Source organism: Leucoraja erinacea, chromosome 5 (genome assembly GCF_028641065.1).
Source record: "Leucoraja erinacea ecotype New England chromosome 5, Leri_hhj_1, whole genome shotgun sequence".
NCBI classification, from domain to species: Eukaryota; Metazoa; Chordata; class Chondrichthyes; order Rajiformes; family Rajidae; genus Leucoraja; species Leucoraja erinaceus.
The window spans coordinates 85446751-85465302 of record NC_073381.1 but is presented as its reverse complement, the minus strand read 5'-3'; the positions used below and the strand labels follow the sequence as shown (position 1 = coordinate 85465302).

General features: G+C 41.3%; 1 protein-coding gene across 1 annotated transcript in view; it reads right to left on the bottom strand.

Annotated features, from left to right (window-relative positions):
• LOC129697513 (serine/threonine-protein kinase MRCK alpha-like) overlaps positions 1-18552 on the bottom strand; it is a 308786-nt gene that overhangs the window by 183637 nt on the left and 106597 nt on the right. Inside the window, 2 exon segments of the mRNA XM_055636147.1 lie at positions 3467-3562; positions 12024-12107. Coding sequence (XP_055492122.1) covers positions 3467-3562; positions 12024-12107 — 180 coding nt within the window.

Here is an 18552-nt window from a genome sequence, read left to right as displayed (position 1 = left end):
GCTCATGATGACACTGTCCTCTCAACCCAGAAATAAGCAGAGTGAATCTTCTTTCTTTAAAAAAAGGTCTAAAGTTGTGCACTGTACTCCAGGTGTAGCCTCACCAATACCCTACATTATTGTAACAATATTTCCCTATTTCTAAACTTCAAACCTCTTATAATATTGATGCAAAAAAACAGAATTGGGGGTGGCCTCATCCTCACTCTCACACTACTTTTCTTTCATTTTTTTAATTTCAATCAATAAGACTGAACTTTCTTCCCTTGTTCTCCCCACTCAATTTCCTATTTTAGGATATGTGGCAATTCTTTGTGCTGAGTAAGATTGTTTTGTGTTGAAGTGCCACTTCAGAAATTTAAGTATGTTATGTCTGCTGGCAGTTATGTGGTATTAAGGGAGTGTTGCACTCTCAGGGAATCAACCTGTCCAGTGAAGTATCAAGTATCATGCATTCAGCACTATGGAGTGAATGATTTAGTGTCCTCGATAACATTATTCCCGCAACTAGCATGTTCGATCGCCAATTTTTCTCATGTTTTATCTTATTGAACCATGATTTGAATATATTTGCTGGATCATTTCCTTCATCATAACTGAACACACTTCATTGGTTGTGATATCATGTGGTTATGAAAGGCACCTATAATCTGCCCTTTCGCTCACCAAGCATGTTGCAATCCAAATGATATTAAATACACCACCAAATCGTATTTGTCTCAGAAGAATGGTAAAACTGTGGCATTCAATCAGTTTTCTTCAGGTTTCACTTTGCACACTTTTAAAACCTCAGTTGTAACACATTAACACCCACAACTGATCTTATCACTACCCGATTCATTTTCAGAAGGTTTAAAAATGCTGTATAGATCAGGGGCAGAAATCCCGGGGGGGGCAGGAGGGACCCCCCTCTGTTTTGAGAGGTGGAGAACGATTCCCCCTCCCAAACTTTGTAATCCGGATTTTAAAACCAGGTGAAATCTTCGCTTTCCGCGAGACAGTGGGGGTGGGACTGCTGATCGAGGGCTCCCATTGGACGAAAGAGACATCGTTCAGCGGGCAATGGGGGCGGGACATGATGATTGAGTGCGATGATTGGAGGAGGAAGATGTCCCCAGGTTATAGGGTCACAACGACAGTCCTGGACACCAAAGATAGGATCTCCGCTATAGGATCTTTGCTGGACAAAGACCTGTGCCTCATCTGCAGCTAGGATCGATCACGGGTCTCCGGCGCTGCAATCGCTGCCGAACCTCCACTAAACCATCCCATCCCCACCCGACTGCCCCCCCCCCCCCCCCCCCCACGCCCGGAGGTGGCCAGTGACGCCGGGAGTCAGAGGGTGCGGTGCCCCCCAGGCCCACAGCCAGCGCAGAGAAGCAGCGCTAAACCCAGTTCAACTCTGCCTCTCCCGCCGGGTTAACCTAAGGCACCTGCCTGGACTTAAGGGAAATATGGCCCAGGCTTACAGCCAGTGTGGAGAAGCAGCGCTAGCTCCACGGCTCCGGACTGGTATTCCATCAGTCCAGGCAGGGCTTTAGATTAACCCAGCGAGACTGGCAGAGTTGAGCTGTAATTACCGTTCACAGGACCCACGGCAGAAGCCTTCGAAGCCTCGTGTGTGTGTGTGTGTGTGTGTGTGTGTGTGTGTGTGTGTGTGTGTGTGTGTGTGTGTGTGTGTGTGTGTGTGTGTGTGTGTGTGTGTGTGTGTGTGTGTGTGTGTGTGTGTGTGTGTGTGTGTGTGTGTGTGCATGAGTATGTGTGAGTGCGCATGCGCGCGCGACCGCCAAGAAATTGTGTCCCCCCTGTCCCCCGGTCCCCTCCATATTTTGGTAGCGATTTCCGTCACTGGTATAGATAAACATGTCAGCTAGAGACAGACACAAAACTCAGCAGGTCAGGCAGCATCTCTGGAAATAAAGCATGGGTGGAGTTTTGGGTCGGGACCCTTCTTCAGACTGAAAGTAGAGGCGAGGGAACTGGAGGTAAGATAAGTATCTATCTGTCAGCCAAAGATACAGCCAGTCTAACTCATCTGGCTGTCCACACATACTCTAATATCATTATTTCATCTACAAATGCACCCTTCCCCTTATCTCTGAATAAAACATTCCAGTTCCTGCGGATTATTTCATACCTACCCGCAGTATTTTCCTTACGTCCAGGGGTTAAAATAATAACAACTTTAGTTGATGGTTAAATAAATATGTAATAGCAATCAAGATTCGCATGTGGACAATTATCTTAAACACAAAATTCAAAACTGAAAATCACATCTCCATTTTATAAATACTAAATAATAAAAATACATTTAACATTTTAGAATCCCAATAAATCACTAAATTTGGTAATATGCTGTGCATCATGAGGAATAAATTGCTATAAGCTCTAACTTAGCAAGACCATTGTGGGAGACCTTTCAACACACATACATATGTGTGTAATATCTTGATTTGTAAAAGCAGAAATTTATGTCTAGAGTTCTAAATCACTTTTAAAGACAGTACACATCGAAATCACCCCTTTTATAGATGGTTTTATACAAAAGAGCATAAAATTAACACAGCTTGCGTAACATCAGCGCTTGGGCCCTTGAAGCGTTTAGCTTTAAATTAATATCCATATTTATTATTGTTATATTAACTAAAAGATAAATTAGCATGTTAAAAGCAGATTTTCTCTTGTGACACAGAAGGCCAAATCATTAGGGTGAAATAAGTTACTTATTAATCTACTGGCTCCCATATTCAACCAGCCCTTTCCTTTTTATGAAAGTTTAGGCATTCATTCCCCTACTAAATGAACTGAGCAAAGCTTAACAGTCATAGAGTTAAACAGCACGGAAATAGGCCCCCAGACCCAGCACATCCATGCTGACTAACCAAGCTATTTACATCCGACCAATATCCTTCCAAACCTTTTATAAGCATGTACCTGTCCAAATGTCCTACTATTTAAAGTGATCATAGCAATTATACCGGCCTTAATTCATTTTGTACGGGACAATGGAAGCCAAATGTAATTTCCCGAAGCAGGAATTAGTGCATTGCACAATTGTTAAACAGAGATAAAAATTAACCATTTAGTATAAATCTAAACAAAATTGGGCAGCACAGTGAGTGATACAGCGGTAGAGTTGCTGCCTTACAGGCCAGGGACCCGGGTTTGATCCTGTCTTGGAGTTTGTTGTACTAGTTTGGGTGCTTGGTGTTTGTACGTTCTCCCCGTGACCTTCGTTGGTTTTCTCCTGGAGCTCCGACTTCCACCCACACGCCAAAGACGTACAGGTTGTAGGTTAATTTGTTTGGTAAAATTGCAAATTGTCCCTAATGTGTGTAGGATAGTGTTAGTATGCGCGGATCACTGGTCGGCGTGGACGACGTGGGCCAAAGGGTCTATTTCCACGTTGTATCTCTAAATAAAACTAAATTAAAAGAAAAGAAAACTCAAACGTTATTAAACTTACCAAATAATTATCATCCTGGAAAGCGTAGTGCAATGTGGTAATCCATTGGCTGTCTCCATTTACTAACACATCCCGTTCTTCTCGAAAGCAGGCAGTCTGTTAAAAATAAAATGTTTGCATACAAAATTACATCAGAACAGTAGTACAGTGCCCTCCATAATGTTTGGGACGAAGACCCATCATTTATTTATTTGCCTCTGTACTCCACAATTTGAGATTTGTAATAGAAAAAATCACATGTGATTAAAGTGCACATTGTCAGATATTAATAAAGGCCATTTTTATACATTTTGGTTTTACCATGTAGAAATTACAGCTGTGTTTATACATAGTCCCTCCATTTCAAGGCACCATAATGTTTGGGACACATGGCTTCACAGGTGTTTGTAATTGCTCAGGTGTGTCTAATTGCAGCCTTGATGCAGGTGTAAGTGAGCTCTCAGCACCTAGTCTTTCCTCCAGTCTTCCCATCACCTTTGGAAACTTTTATTGCTGTTTATCAACACGAGCAACAAAGTTGTGCCAATGAAAGTCAAAGAAGCCATTATGAGACTGAGAAACAAGAATAAAACTGTTAGAGACATCAGCCATACCTTAGGCTTACCAAAACCAACTGTTTGGAACATCATTAAAAAGAAAGAGAGCACCGTTGAGCTTATTAATCGCAAAGAGACTGGCAGGCCAAGGAAGACCTCCACAGCTGATGACAGAAGAATTCTCTCTATAATAAAGAAAAAATCTCCAAACATCTGTCCGACAGATCAGAAACACTCTTCAGAAGTCGGATGTGGATTTGTCAATGGCCACTGTCTGCAGAAGACTTCATGAACAGAAATACAGAGGCAACACTGCAAGATGCAAACCACTGGTTAGCCGCAAAAATAGGATGGCCAGGTTACAGTTTGCCAAGAAGTACTTAAAAGAGCAACCACAGTTCTTGAAAAAGGTCTTGTGGACAGATGAGACGGAGATTAACTTATATCAGAGTGATGGCAAGAGCAAAGTATGGAGGAGAGAAGGAATTGCCCAAGATCCAAAGCATGCTACCTCATCTGTGAAACAAAGTTGTGGGGGTGTTATGGCCTGGGCATGTATGGCTGCTGAAGGTACTGGCTCACTTATCTTCATTGTTGATACAACTGCCGATGGTAGTAGCATAATGAATTCTGAAATGTATAGATACATCCTATCTGCTCAAGTTCAAATAAATTCCTCAAAACTCATTGGCCAGCAGTTCATTCTACAGCAAGACAATGATCCCAAACATTCTGCTAAAGCAACAAAGGAGTTTTTCAAAGCTAAAAAATGGTCAATTCTTGAGTGGCCAAGTCAGTCACCCGATCTGAACTCAATTGAGCATGCCTTTTATATGCTGAAGAGAAAAGTGAAGGGGACTAGCCCCCAAAACAAGCATAAGCTAAAGAGGGCTGTAATTCAGGCCTGGCAGAGCATCACCAGAGAAAATACCCAGTAACTGGTGATGTCCATGAATCGCAGACTTCAAGCAGTCATTGCATGCAAAGGTTATGGAACAAAAAACTACACATGACTAATTTCATTTACATTACGTTGCTGTCCCGCAAACATTATGGTGCCTTGAAATGGGAGGGCTATATATAAACACTGCTGTAATTTCTACATGGTTAAACCAAAATGTATAAAAATACCCTTTATTAAAATCTGACAATGGGCACTTTTACCACATGTGATTTTTTTCTATTACAAATCTCAAATTGTGGAGTACAGAGGCAAATAAATAAATGATGGGTCTTTGTCCCAAACATTATGGAGGGCACATTTTGTGTCCAATAATAGAAATTGCAAGAATATTTAACGTGTTCATAGAGACATGCAGCACCAAAACACGCTCTTCACCACAACACTCCTCCTCCCGACACCAACCACTTCCCCGTGTCCATGCCAATTATTGTACCTTTCTTTGCTAATTCTAATCAATAATATTTAGTCCACAACATTGGCAATTCAAGCACTAATACTGATATTTTAGTGTTGTGAGAATCTCTGCCTCCATATCCACTCAGACAGTTAATTGCAGATTCCAATGGTCCTCTAGGGATAAAAGCTCTTCCTCAGATCCTCTTGAAACCGCTTACCCCTTACCCTAACCTACACCCTCTGATTTTAGACACCTTTGTTATTGACTTAATCATTTATTTCTGACTTTCTATTCCGTCTGTTCTCCACAGAATATTGTGTTCCAATTTAAGATGCTTCTTTCAAGTGAAGGTATAAATAATTAACTTGCCCTTCGATACCAAAAGGGACACAGTGGAATGACTCAACCTAAAAATTAGCTCACTGTACCACAGACTTACAAGGAGTGTGCTTAATAGGATTCCTTTAGTCCACTTTTACAGAGAAGGAAGAGAAAAATAGTTAGATAAGTGATCCCAGACAAGTCAAACTTCTGTGTGCATTTGTTTTTGACGAAAAGATAATGGTGCTTAGCATGGTAGATTATGAGGCTGCAGCTTCACTTTTGTCGCCAAATTGATTCAATTTCTGTGCTGATACGTTGAAAGGCATGACAGTCCATAAAATGTACCCTTTCCTTTCTCATTATTTTTTTCATTATATAGATAAAAATAAAATCTAACTGCAATACATAGGCTATAAAAAGATTTGTGCTTTGCTATGACTGAGTGAAATTGGCCCCTTGATGGTAATAAATCTACTAATTCTTTCCCAGTTCTCCCTCTCCAACGGCTTCCAAAGCCATGTCAGAACAGTCAGACATGATAATTATCTCACTGTGAACTTTTTGGAAATTTATGGATGGTTTTAACCAGATGGAAAATACCAGACAGTTAATTGGCTTCAACTATTTTTAAAAAAATGCAATCCAATATAATTAAACACATTAGATAAGTTAAATGAAAACGCAAATACTAGAAATACTCAACAGGTCAGCACTTCCAGCAGTTTCTGGGGGTTTTTTTCAGATATCCATCACTTAGTTTTTTTCACTTTTGGACAAGTTAAAGATAGCTGTAGAATTTAGATCAGAACATGTTTTATGAACAACTAATTATAGTCAAATGGAAACACAAGCAACTGCAGGTGTTGGAAGCTTGAGCAAAACGCAAAGTGCTAGAGGAACTCAGCGGGTCAGGCAGCTTCTGTAGAGAAAATGATCAGACGATGTTTTAGGTCCTTTTTCAGACCTTCAACTAAGGTCAAACATAGCTTACAGCTGAACTTAATCTCAAAACTGAAGGAATTCAAGTTATTGTCTCACAACAGTTGAACAATCCTTGCTCGTTCCAGTGGCTCGACACAAACAGAAGCATGAGCAGGCCATTCAGTCCCTCATACCCACTTTTGCCACTCAACAAAATATGGCCACTTTCCCACACCAATCCACACCCCTTGATTGCCTTCACACCACAAAATTTATGCATCTTTACCTTAATCATACTCAGAATTTACTTGGACCTATCTTTAGCTTGCTGCACAAAATTTAAGGGCCATGATGTAAGAAATAAATGGGTCTTTGCTAAGGATGTAGAAGGTGTGTACAACTCAAAATGCTGAAGGATACAGCATTAATTAATATATAATACAATGGAGAAGCTTTGAGAGTACGGAAATGAAAAGTTTAAGCAGAAAATTTGTAAGTGTATTAGAGGGGAAAAAATCAAAAGAACCCCAGTGGCTCAAATCATTGCAAATATGGACAAAAAGCAAATTCTGTGGACAATTAGGTAGGCACAGTACAGAACCAAAACAGGAAACGTAGAAAAATTATAATGAATTAGGAGTGATGTAAGTCAACATAGTGAAACTATGGAGGAGCTGCAAAATCAGAGGATGTAAAGAAACTAGCAAAGGATATCAAAGGGTTTTTTCTTTTATTTTTATTTTTTTCTTTTTTGTATGGCTTTGTAAATATTTGATTAGTGTTCAAATGTAAATAATTTGGTGTACATATAGTGGCTGGTGTACATATGGTGTACATATAGCTGCTAAATTTGTATGAGATAATTACAAGCAGTTGAATAAAGGGTGGGAATTAATAAGCTTTGGCTTCTTCCTGCTCCTTTTCGGACACATATGATTTCATTTATCTATAGATATTGTTTGACACTTTATAAATATTTGTGTTTTGTTTTTTGAAAAAAAAAAGGCGACACAACAATGTTATAATTACAGTTAGAAAAAAGGGTTGCCTGAAATAATGCAGGTGCCTTGAAAGCTGCTGTGTTCTTATGAGAAAATAGAAACAGCAGACATGTTAAACAAGTACTGTGTAGGAGATGACTGATGTCATTTCCAGTTTCTATCAACCCCCCTACTATTCAATCGCATAGAACTCTCCAGGTTCCCCCCAACATGTATATCCTGAAAGTCACCTGGACAAACCAAATGAAACCTATGGGTATGTGAGCAGGCCAGAGGCTGGTTTACCATGGTCACAATCTACAGTGCACATCAGAAATATATTGGAGTATTTTGGAATAGTCTTCACGTGCCAGAATGTGTGCAGCTTCAACAGCACTATCCAGGGCTGAGTCACCCACTTAAATGCCACTGATCTTAAATATTCTTGTCCTCCACAACAAGTACAACATGGCTGCATTGTGTATAACTTACAAAATACACTGCAGCAACTTGCCATGGTTTCTCTGACTCTATGTGTGTCACAAACCACCACAACCTCAACAAGGGCAGCAGGAGTCTGGAAGGATCACTACCTATAAGTTCACGTTAGGTTGCACACTGTGGAGATATAGCACATTTCTTTCAATCTTCTCAAAATCAAAAATCTGCAAACTTCCAATCTAATTGCAAATTGACTATGACTGTGACAGATCATCAGCATCTTCTCAAGGCAGTAACAAATGACCTTGCAAGTGGCATCCGCTACCCATCAGTGAACAAAACAAAATGCTGAATGCTGAATTGAACTGATACTGAATACTAAAGGATGAGGCCTCATCAGAAATAAAATAACAAAATGCAAATAAATCAGTAACTACAAATAATAACAAATTGCTGGTTTCTAAGATATTTTAAATAGAATACAATCCTCTACTACAATGAAATAAATTACTGTGATTTGTGGGTTATTGGAATAACAACACATCTATAAGACCAAGGGACCAAGTTTAGGGAGAAAGTCCGTTTAAGCAAAAAAAAGGGAAAAGGGACCTTGAAGCTTTGTTAACATGCCTGGTAGCATACAGCATGTGAAATCATAAACGCTCCAGTTAAGAATTGATGGAATGTAGATAACTCACAGGCCGGCAGAGTTGGGGAGGAGTCAGGAAAGGTGAGGGCATTGGAGAGGGTGGGGCAGGGTGATGGCTGTAGGAAGGGTGGCGCAAGGTGAGGGCAGTGGGGAGGGTGGGGCAAGGGGAGGGCTGTAGGGAGGGTGGGGCAAGGTGAGGGCTGTGTAGGTGAGGGCTGTAGGGAGGGTGGAGCAAGGTGAGGGCTGTAGGGAGGGTGGGGCAAGGTGAGGGTAGGCCAGCCAAGGGGGTGGAAAGTTGAAGGGCGAGTGGAGACCAGGAGTGGTTGGAGGCTGAGGCCAAGTGTAAAGGCAAAAGAAAGTCGAGAACAAGAGAGGTTGAAGGCCAAGGGAAAGGTGGAAATGGAAGGCAATAGTAAGTGAGACCCAGGGCCAGGGCGAGTGGGTGGGGCGATGATGGATGAGGGCTAGGTCAGCTCGATAGACAAAGGTGAAGGGAGATTGATCATAGGGCGGCGAGAGGAGACAGGAGTATGAAGGCAATGGAGAATGAGGTTTGATGGATATGGGACGTGAAGGGGGTGATGGATATGACTGAGAGGAGTGCAATTGATGTGCAGTGGTGGGGCCAATGGGTGAGAACCAGGGAAGGAGGATGTGAGGTCGAGGGAAGGAAGATAAGTGAGGTCGAGAAGAGAGGAGTGGGGTGGGTGAGGTTGAGGGGAGGGGGGTGGGTGAGGTTAAGGGGAGGGGAATGGGTGAGGAGGTTGAGGGGAGGGGGATGGGTGAGGTTGAGGGGGGGGGGATGGGTTGAGGGGAGGGGGGGGGGTTGAGGTTGGGGGGATGAGTGTTGAGGGAGGGGCGTGGGGAGGGGGGGGGGGGGGTTGAGGTTGAGGTGAGGCGGTGGATGAGGTTGGGGGGGGGGGGGTGAGGTTGAGGGGGATGGGTGAGGTTGAGGGGAGGGGTGAGGGTCAAGAGGTGGGTGATGGCAATGAGCGAGGGAAGTGGGGGGGGTGAGCCAAGGCATGGGGGTGGCGGAAGGTTGATAGTTGACATGACAGAGAAGGATACAGACCAAATGCTGGTAAATTGGATTACTAAAGACATGTACTTCAAGATGGCCATCAGTATGGTCAGCTGAAGATCCTGTTTCTGTACAGTCTGACTCCATGACTCCAAGACATCATAAATGTATGAACGTGGACAAGGCAATGAATCGGCTATTATGTACTGAAAATCTGCAGAAGGTTCATTCCTTTCTCATTACTTAAGTTCTTATTTTCACACAGAAGAGCTTATTAATTTCCTCCCATCCTAAACTGGTGGGTCAAGTGTAGCAGCTTATCTCATCAGCGGATAGTTAACAAAAATTAACCGGTTCAATCCCAGGACTTGATAAGTGCAGTCGTATGGGTTTATGTATTATACAAGAAGAGCTCAGGTGTGTGCTTCCAGAGTTTCTCCAGTGTTTGGCAGGGGCATGAAGGAGTACAGATCAGGGGAGGTATCGGTAGGCGGCGCGGCTCTGGCCAGCAGCGGCCTCTGCAGCCTGTCTGCGTTTTTGTTATTTTTTGTCTGTGTTTCTGTGTAGTTTTTGTTATTTTATGTTGGGGTGTGTGTGGGGGGGGATGGGGGGGGGGTGGGTAGGGGGGGGGAAACTTTTGAATCTCTCCAGCACTGGAGACCCGACCTTTTGCGTCAGGGGGTGGTTGAGGCCGCAACGAGGAGCGGCCTCCAACGAAGAAGCCGGGGACTCTGGTGCCGACTCACCAATGCCGTCGCGGAGCTGGCCGAGACCGGAGCGGGTGGAGCGGTGGACAGCGCTGCCGCTGCTGCTGCCTCATGATGCCGCTGCCGCTGCTGCTGATCGGAGGCTGCTACTGCGGGTCTGCGGACGGCTCGGACGACCCCGCGCGGCTCCCTGGAGGGAGATTGAACGGACGCTTTTTCGGAAATGCTGCAACGGCGAATTCTCCCTTTCTCGAAGAGCTCCTGGAGCGGGGCTTAACACCATTGCCCCGCAGGCTGAACGGCTTATTAATTTGCGAGCGCACACCGTGGTTCCTCAAGACCCGGTGGCGACCTCGAACCACCCGTGGCTTCAGGCCGCGGGATCGCCATCGCCAGCCGATAGTTTGACAAAAACTGTGACATCGGTTCAATCCCAGGACTTGGAGAGATAAGTGCAGGCCTTATCACAGTTATGTGATGTATTATACAAGAAATGAGCTATGGTGTGTCTTCCATTTGTGTGTTGTATCTGCAGAAACGGCATTTCGTTTGGCCCCCAGGGGCCAAATGACAATTAAATTGACAGACTCAGGACTTGACTCTTGAGGTAAACAGGTAAGATATAGCCTTCATCGGTATTACAAAATGGGAAAATGAATCAAAGGGCACACCTGATCAAATTTATTTAAAATTAAATTACACATTACAAATAAATACACAAAGTATTATGCAAAGAAGAGCACAATAGATTATTTATGTAGTAATTAAAGATTGAGTAAGTTATTTTCTAATTTTACAAATTACATTTGAGGGTAGTGGAGGCCGGTTCTCTGGATACTTTCAAGAGAGAGCTAGATAGGGCTCTTAAAGATAGCGGAGTCAGGGGATATGGGGAAAAGGCAGGAACGGGGTACTGATTGGGGATGATCAGCCAAGATCACATTGAATGGCGGTGCTGGCTCGAGGGGCCGAATGGCCTACTGCTGCACCTATTGTCTATTGTCTACATTTGTTTAAAAAAAAACAGTTCCAACATTATATTGGGTGCTACAGACACTGAAGATTTCTGAAGTATACGTCCGTTGTTTTTATCCTGTCATAATATCCTCAAACCAATAAAGTACAGAATTTACTCCAAAATACACCCTTGTTTTCTACCACTCATTTGAATGGAAATGTAACTTTAAATTACTGAAAAAACAAACTGGAGTTGGAACTCAGCGGGCCAGGCAGCTGGGGAAAGAAATGGACAGGCGACTTTTCGGGTCAGGACCCTTTTTCAAGACTGGAGCAGACATGAGATAGTTGGGTGAAAACTGGTCTACTAGCTATCTACCATCTATTCCATTCACGAAGGAAAGCCCCAAGCCAAAACGACTTCTATCCAATTCCCTCCGCAGATGCTACCAGACCCACTGAGTTCCAACAGCAGATGTGTATTTTGCTCAAGATTCCAATATCTGCAGTCTCTAGTGTCTCCATTTCCACTGCGGCATTTTCTGCCAGCACTATTCACCCGTATGTTTTTATATATTTAATTTCACCTTGGACAACTATGTTTAATACTGGGGCACAAAGCCAATTAATAGGATTCCGTAATCTTGACTTTGAATGTACCTCTGCTCTTTTCAGCATCTCCCATTTGTTGAGAATCTTCATGGCAAATACCTTTTCAGCATTTTTTAATTTCACAACGGCAACCTGAAATAAAAAAAAACAAGATGGTTACAAATTATTAATTAATAATTGGAAATAGATCACCTAATTAATCTAACTTTCAATTGCCAATTTTAGAGGTTATACTCTGATCAGATCTAGTTTGCTCCTAAATAATATTAGGTCTTTCTAATCAATGCACATATCCTTCCATTTTATGAATTTTAACTTGGATCGGAACAGCAGTTTTATAAAGAAATGGAGGAGAATTTATGCCGCATTTAGGAGCGCAGTAAATTTCTAAAACATTGTAAGCCACAAATTGTTTTTAAAGTTAATTTACTACTGTGAACATAAGAAATAGGAGTAAACCACATGGCTCTTTGAGCTCACTCAATTGCTGCCATTTAACATGACCAATCTTTTACAAAAATCATATTTTGCCATCTATGCATAGATCATTTGCTTTCTGAAAAAACAGACATCTATCAATCTCTTTTGAATGAGTTTCTCATATACTCATAGTTCTCCAGGGTAGAGAAGTCATTCTGCTCCCCACCACATGAAGACATTTAGAAACATAGAAACATAGAAAATAGGTGCAGGAGCAGGCCATTCGGCCCTTCGAGCCTGCACCGCCATTCAATATGATCATGGCTGATCATCCAACTCAGTATCCTGTACCTGTCTTCTCTCCATACCCCTTGATCCCTTTAGCCACAAGGGCCACATCTAACTCCCTCTTAAATATAGCCAATGAACTGGCCTCAACTACCTTCTGTGGCAGAGAATTCCACAGATTCGCCACTCTCTGTGTAAAAAAATGCTTTTCTCATCTCGGTCCTAAAAGACTTCCCCCTTATCCTTAAACTGTGACCCCTTGTTCTGGACTTCCCCCAGGAATAATCTTCCTGCATCTAGCCTGTCCAACTTTTTTTACAGGGACAAGGATGTATTTTTATACCTCGCTGCACAATGTAAACCAGACAATGGTAAATTGATGAAGGATTTTATCTGCGCAAAAGAGATGGAGCAAAGAAAATGCTGGCCTTGCAGTGAACAATACAAATCACGTAACTGTTTTTTAAGGCACGTTTCAACATATGGAACAAACTAGGTTCTCAGAATGGAACAAGAAATTTTAAGGGATGTCATAAAGAAATTAGAGTGTCTCTCAGCATCTAAAAGGATTCGTCATCTCCTGCATGGATTTTTTTTTTTTAACTTTACCCCAGTGCCTGGTTTACAAATGTATCTTATCCGTCCTTTAAATTCTAAAAACATTTCTCAGGAAAATCATCAAAAAATTGAACATAGTAAAAGATTCTAGCCGAAATGAGGGATTAAAAGCTGGAATTCATATGAAATGAATTTGAAATGGGCTCAACTTCCTAAAACAATAGCCAGAGGACTGAGATTAATCTACATGACAATAATAGCTCTTCAAAATATTATGAATAAAATGTAAGAATTCTTCAAGAGAAATAATGTACTTGAAATCTGATCTGAAAACTGAACAGAATAAAATATAAATCTTCCATAGAAAAGTCAGTATTCTCTGATAAATAAATCAATAAACAGATGGATTTTCAAAATTACTTTGTAATACAATTAAAATACAAGGCAGTTCACTTTATTTTTTCAAAAGCAAAGGTAAAATAAGACACTGGAATAGATCAAACAAATATTATTTTCCAAAAATTGTTGAGCAGCACAAACAATACTCAGCGGGTTTGTTTTTTTACAGCAAATATTTGTGTGGTTTAAGATCATACATTAATCATATTGATCAGAGGAAATATTAAAAAGAGCTTGAAGCTCAGCCCAAAGCTGCCAAACAACAGAGTTCCAGAAGCAACAGCTTCCAGAGTTAAAAGCCACAGAAGGGTAAATGAATACTTCTGTTAAAATCTTAAGTAAAGCTTCATGTTTGAGCAAGACTGTTTGCTGGAGACTTGAAGTGGACACTGAACTCTGCAACTTTTGGCATCCTGCAATGGCCAACAGATCAGACCATGCCCATGTTTTTCACCCAGACTGAGATAATGACAAAGAAATGGGAAAAAGTCTTCTCTTGAGCAGACAAGAGGTCAGGTGAATCCCATCCATTCAGCGAATGGCCAAGAAAGATAAACACTGACCACTTGGATCACTAGATTGCAACAAGGCATCATAGCAATTTTGACACATGAAATCTATGAAGGGAAAATTACTTGAGAGAGGAAGAAGATGGTGGGTAAAAAATGATCTTGCAGGATTTCAAGTATATAATTTGCAAGCAGGTAGATATATTTCAGGCAGAAGTCTATTAATTAAATAGATTTAACAGATGAAGAGTGACATGAAATATATAATTCTCTTCCAGATCCCATTAATAACTGTACAAACAAAATGTATAATACTTCATCAGAACACAAATATGAAATGTATTCATTGAAAATATTTCCTAAATTTTTCTCATGTGAAAACTCTCCAATCCGTTAAATGCTATGCATTTTGTTATAAATCAGTGCTGTACTTCCCAGAGAAATTTAAATGGCAGCAATTTGGCACATAGTTTGGAATTTATACGATTGCTAACTTCGGTGGGAAAATAAATGTGCTCACTGATTAGCACTGCACTAATATCCCAATTAGAAGGGACAGATGAGAGCAGATTTCAAGACCTGGCAATGACTACAATGAATACAATGACTAACCGTAAAAAAAACATCCAGCAACACAGTGGAGCTTCAACAAAATCTTGCAAAATTACTGGTAGCTCTTCCAAAAATCTGCCTTCTGTATTAACAATCCAATCAGACTATATCCAAAATGACGCCAGACTAAATGAACCTCACTTCAGTCTGTGCCTCACAGTATGGGTTTATTATTATTGCCTCCTCCAACCCAAACCCCAAGTTGGAAAAGTAAAAGCATGGGAATGCTATCACTATTTAAGAAAGAACTGCAGATGCTGGTAAAATCAAAGGCAGGCATAAAATGCTGGAGAAACTCAGCAGTGAGGCAGCATCTATGGAGAGGAACTGCCGACGTTTTGGGTCGAGACCCCTCTTTGTAGAAGGGTCTCGACTTGAAACGTCGCCAATTCCTTCTCTCCAGGAATGCTATCACTTCCGCATTCCTCACCACCGTGGGATCTTGACATAAATATTATTTCTCAAGAATAACTGCTGGGTTAATATGCCGAATTCTCCACCAGAATTTTTGAGAGGGTCATTAGAAAAAGCGAACTGCCCACCACAATTTTTTCACAGAACCATAAATGGGAGTAAAACTGCTCATTGGTACACGATCTTAAATAAGTTTCCGTCATTGCAAATCAATGATTCTGCACTTCACGTATCTGAAGTTTAAAGATCTGGAGAAAAAGACCAGGTCATGGAGAAAAAAAAGACAAGAATAAGGTGTTGTTCAACCAGGTGCCAGTGTAGGTCACCAAGCACAGACCAATGGATTTTGATGCAAATTAGTACATTAGTACACAGATAGCAGTGTTTTAGATGCCTTCAATTTACAAAATATAGAGCAAGCAAGGTGAATAAGGAAGGTGATGGCTTAATATTTCGATGGAGGCAATTTTTCTTCATATTGTAGATTCATATTGTATATCCACATTTGATATACCTCCCCTGGACTCTCTCTAACATCAGCACATCCCTCCTCAGATATGAGACTCACAACTATGCACAATACTGCAAATGTGATCTGACCAGTACCTTATAAAGCCTCAGTATTGCATCCCTGCTTTTATAATCTAGTCCTCACGAAGTGAATGCTAACATTGCATTTGCCTTCCTTACTACTGATTTCTCTATCTACTGTTTCCCATAACTAAAGTCCTACTATCTAGGGTAACAAACAGATAATCTCTTCTGCATTCTCTCCTGTACAACCACATTCTTCCAATAGCTTGACGACGAGACTATTGACTGCAAACAAATATTTTGCTTCTTCGTGATTTAATATTAGCCCTTTTTCCAGCATTGAGTTCACAGGTCATTTTTCTTAAACAATGCAGGTTTGTTATGTGTTCAAGAAGGAACTGCAGATGCTGGAAGATCGAAGGTACACAAAGTTGCTGGAGAAACTCAGCGGGTGCAGCAGCATCTATGGAGCGAAGAAAATAGGCGGCGTTTCGGGCCGAAACCCTTCTTCAGACAAAGGGGTTCTTCTTCTGAAGAAGAAGGGTTTCGGCCCGAAACGTTGCCTATTTTCTTCGCCCCATAGATGCTGCTGCACCCGCTGAGTTTCTCCAGCAATTTTGTGTACCCAGGTTTGTTATGTGACCAGATTAATCTGCTAGAGTTGATAATGCCATCAATTTGTTATGATACTGCCATTGTTGAATTAATTATTTTCTCAATTCCTGTAAGAAGTAACAAATAAGCAAAAACTATGGATTTTTGGATTTCCCTTAGGTTAAACATCACTTTACAGGTCTGCTCAATGATGGGAACATTACAACATTGCTGCTTCTTATTTTTCTCTATATCACAATAGCTTATCTTTTGGTTCATATCAAAGGAGACCATGAATCAAAAGATAAACTATTGGGAAATTGAAAATTAGTTGTCGTTGCTCCTTGTGTTGCATTTTTTTCTGTCTTTTTCTAAATGCTTAGGTAAATCAATGGCACTGTCATTCCATGCCACATACAAGGAAAATTGACAGATAAATACTGCAATAGAGAGTATGATGTGTAGTAGGGAAATACAAACGTTTGGGCTATCAAAACTAACGAAAACATTTCTACAAAGATATTCAGTAAATAAAATTGATAGGAGGGAAATTAGGACCCTTTACAAGGGGCACAGGTGTGACTATAGCCCATAATGAAACAACAGACCTATTACACAAATACCGTTTATCCATTTCCACTATATAGGAACAACAACAGAATCAATTTGCATCGTGCAACTGGATTATCCCACAGCCAGTAGTAAATATTGAGGCAAAAGGCAGGGCGAACAAGGAGGTTCTAGGGAGGTTTTGGGAGAGAATTCCAGAACTTGAGAGTCTGTGTCACTGAATTTAAAGTGAATGCTGAAGAATTTCAAATTAAAGGAGCTCCGATATCAGAAGTTTATAGGGCTTCGGTAATGGAGAATAAACTAAGAATTAACATTTTTAAACTGAGGTGTTGTTAGCTACAAGCCAGTATCGGTCAGCGGGCACAGTCTGTGGTGATTGGGTTTAATGAATCAATGAATTAATAAGTTTATTGGCCAAGTATTCACAGAGAAGGAATTTGCCTTGGTGCTCCGCCTGCAAGTGACAACATGACATACAGTGAAAATTAGGAATAAAACAATGATAATAAAATATTATTGATTAAACATGTGAATTAAATAAAATACCAGAGCAAAAGGAAGCTACAGATTTTTGGTTATTGAGTAGAGCTACTACTCGTGGAAAAAAGCTGTTTTTATGTCTGGTTGTGGCAGCTTTGGCAGTCCGGAGTCGCCTTCCAGAGGGAAGTGATTCAAAGAGTTTGTAGCCAGGGTGAGAGGGGTCAGAGATGATCTTCCCCGCTCGCTTCCTAGCCCTTGCAGTGTACAGTTCATCAATGGAGGAAAGGTTGCAGCCAATAACCTTCTCAGCTGATCGGACATTTTGCTGCAGCCTCCAGATGTCGTCCTTGGTGGTATGATGAGCATTTGACGGCTCTAGGTCTGTACTCACTGAAGTTTATAAGGATGAGGGGAGACCTCATTGAAACCTACCAAATAGTGAGAGGCCTGGATAGTGGATGTGGGGAAGATGTTTCCACTAATGGGACAGTCTCAGACCAGAGGGCACACTTCAGAATAAAATGATGTACCTTTCAAAAGGAGAGGAGGAGGAATTTCCTTAGTCAGAGGATGGTGAATATGCGGAATTCATTACCACAGATTGCAGTGGAGGTCAAGTCTTTGGGGATTTTTAAAGCAGAGATTGGCAGATTCTTGATGTATAAGGATGTCAAAACATTACAGAGAGAACGCAGGAGAATGGGGTTGAAAGGGAAAGATGGATCAGCTATGATTGCATGGCAGTCGGCTCAATGGACCTAATTCTGCTCCTATGACATGAACTTATGAACATGGATACGCGAGGCTTGTATTCACTGAACAGGCTGAGGGGAACATGATACCAGTTTATACAATTATAAGAGCCAGAATTAGGGTAGTCAGAATACCTATTCCTATGGTAGATGTATCAAAAACAAAAGGATACAGGTTTAATGTGAGTGTAAGGAGTTTTGAAGAGGAAAGATTCACAGGCTCCTTCTCCAACTTCGTTTATTGCATTCAGTGTTTCTGATGTGGGCTCATTTACATCAGCGAATCCAAGCACAGTCTAGGAAGCCATATTGTAGAACTTCTACGCTCTGTCTGCAACAATCACCCTAAGCTCCCAGATTTTCCATGCCATTTCAACTTCCCTTCCCATTGCCACACCAACCTGTCTATCTCAGCATTATTCACTGCCAGTATTAGGCCAGCGT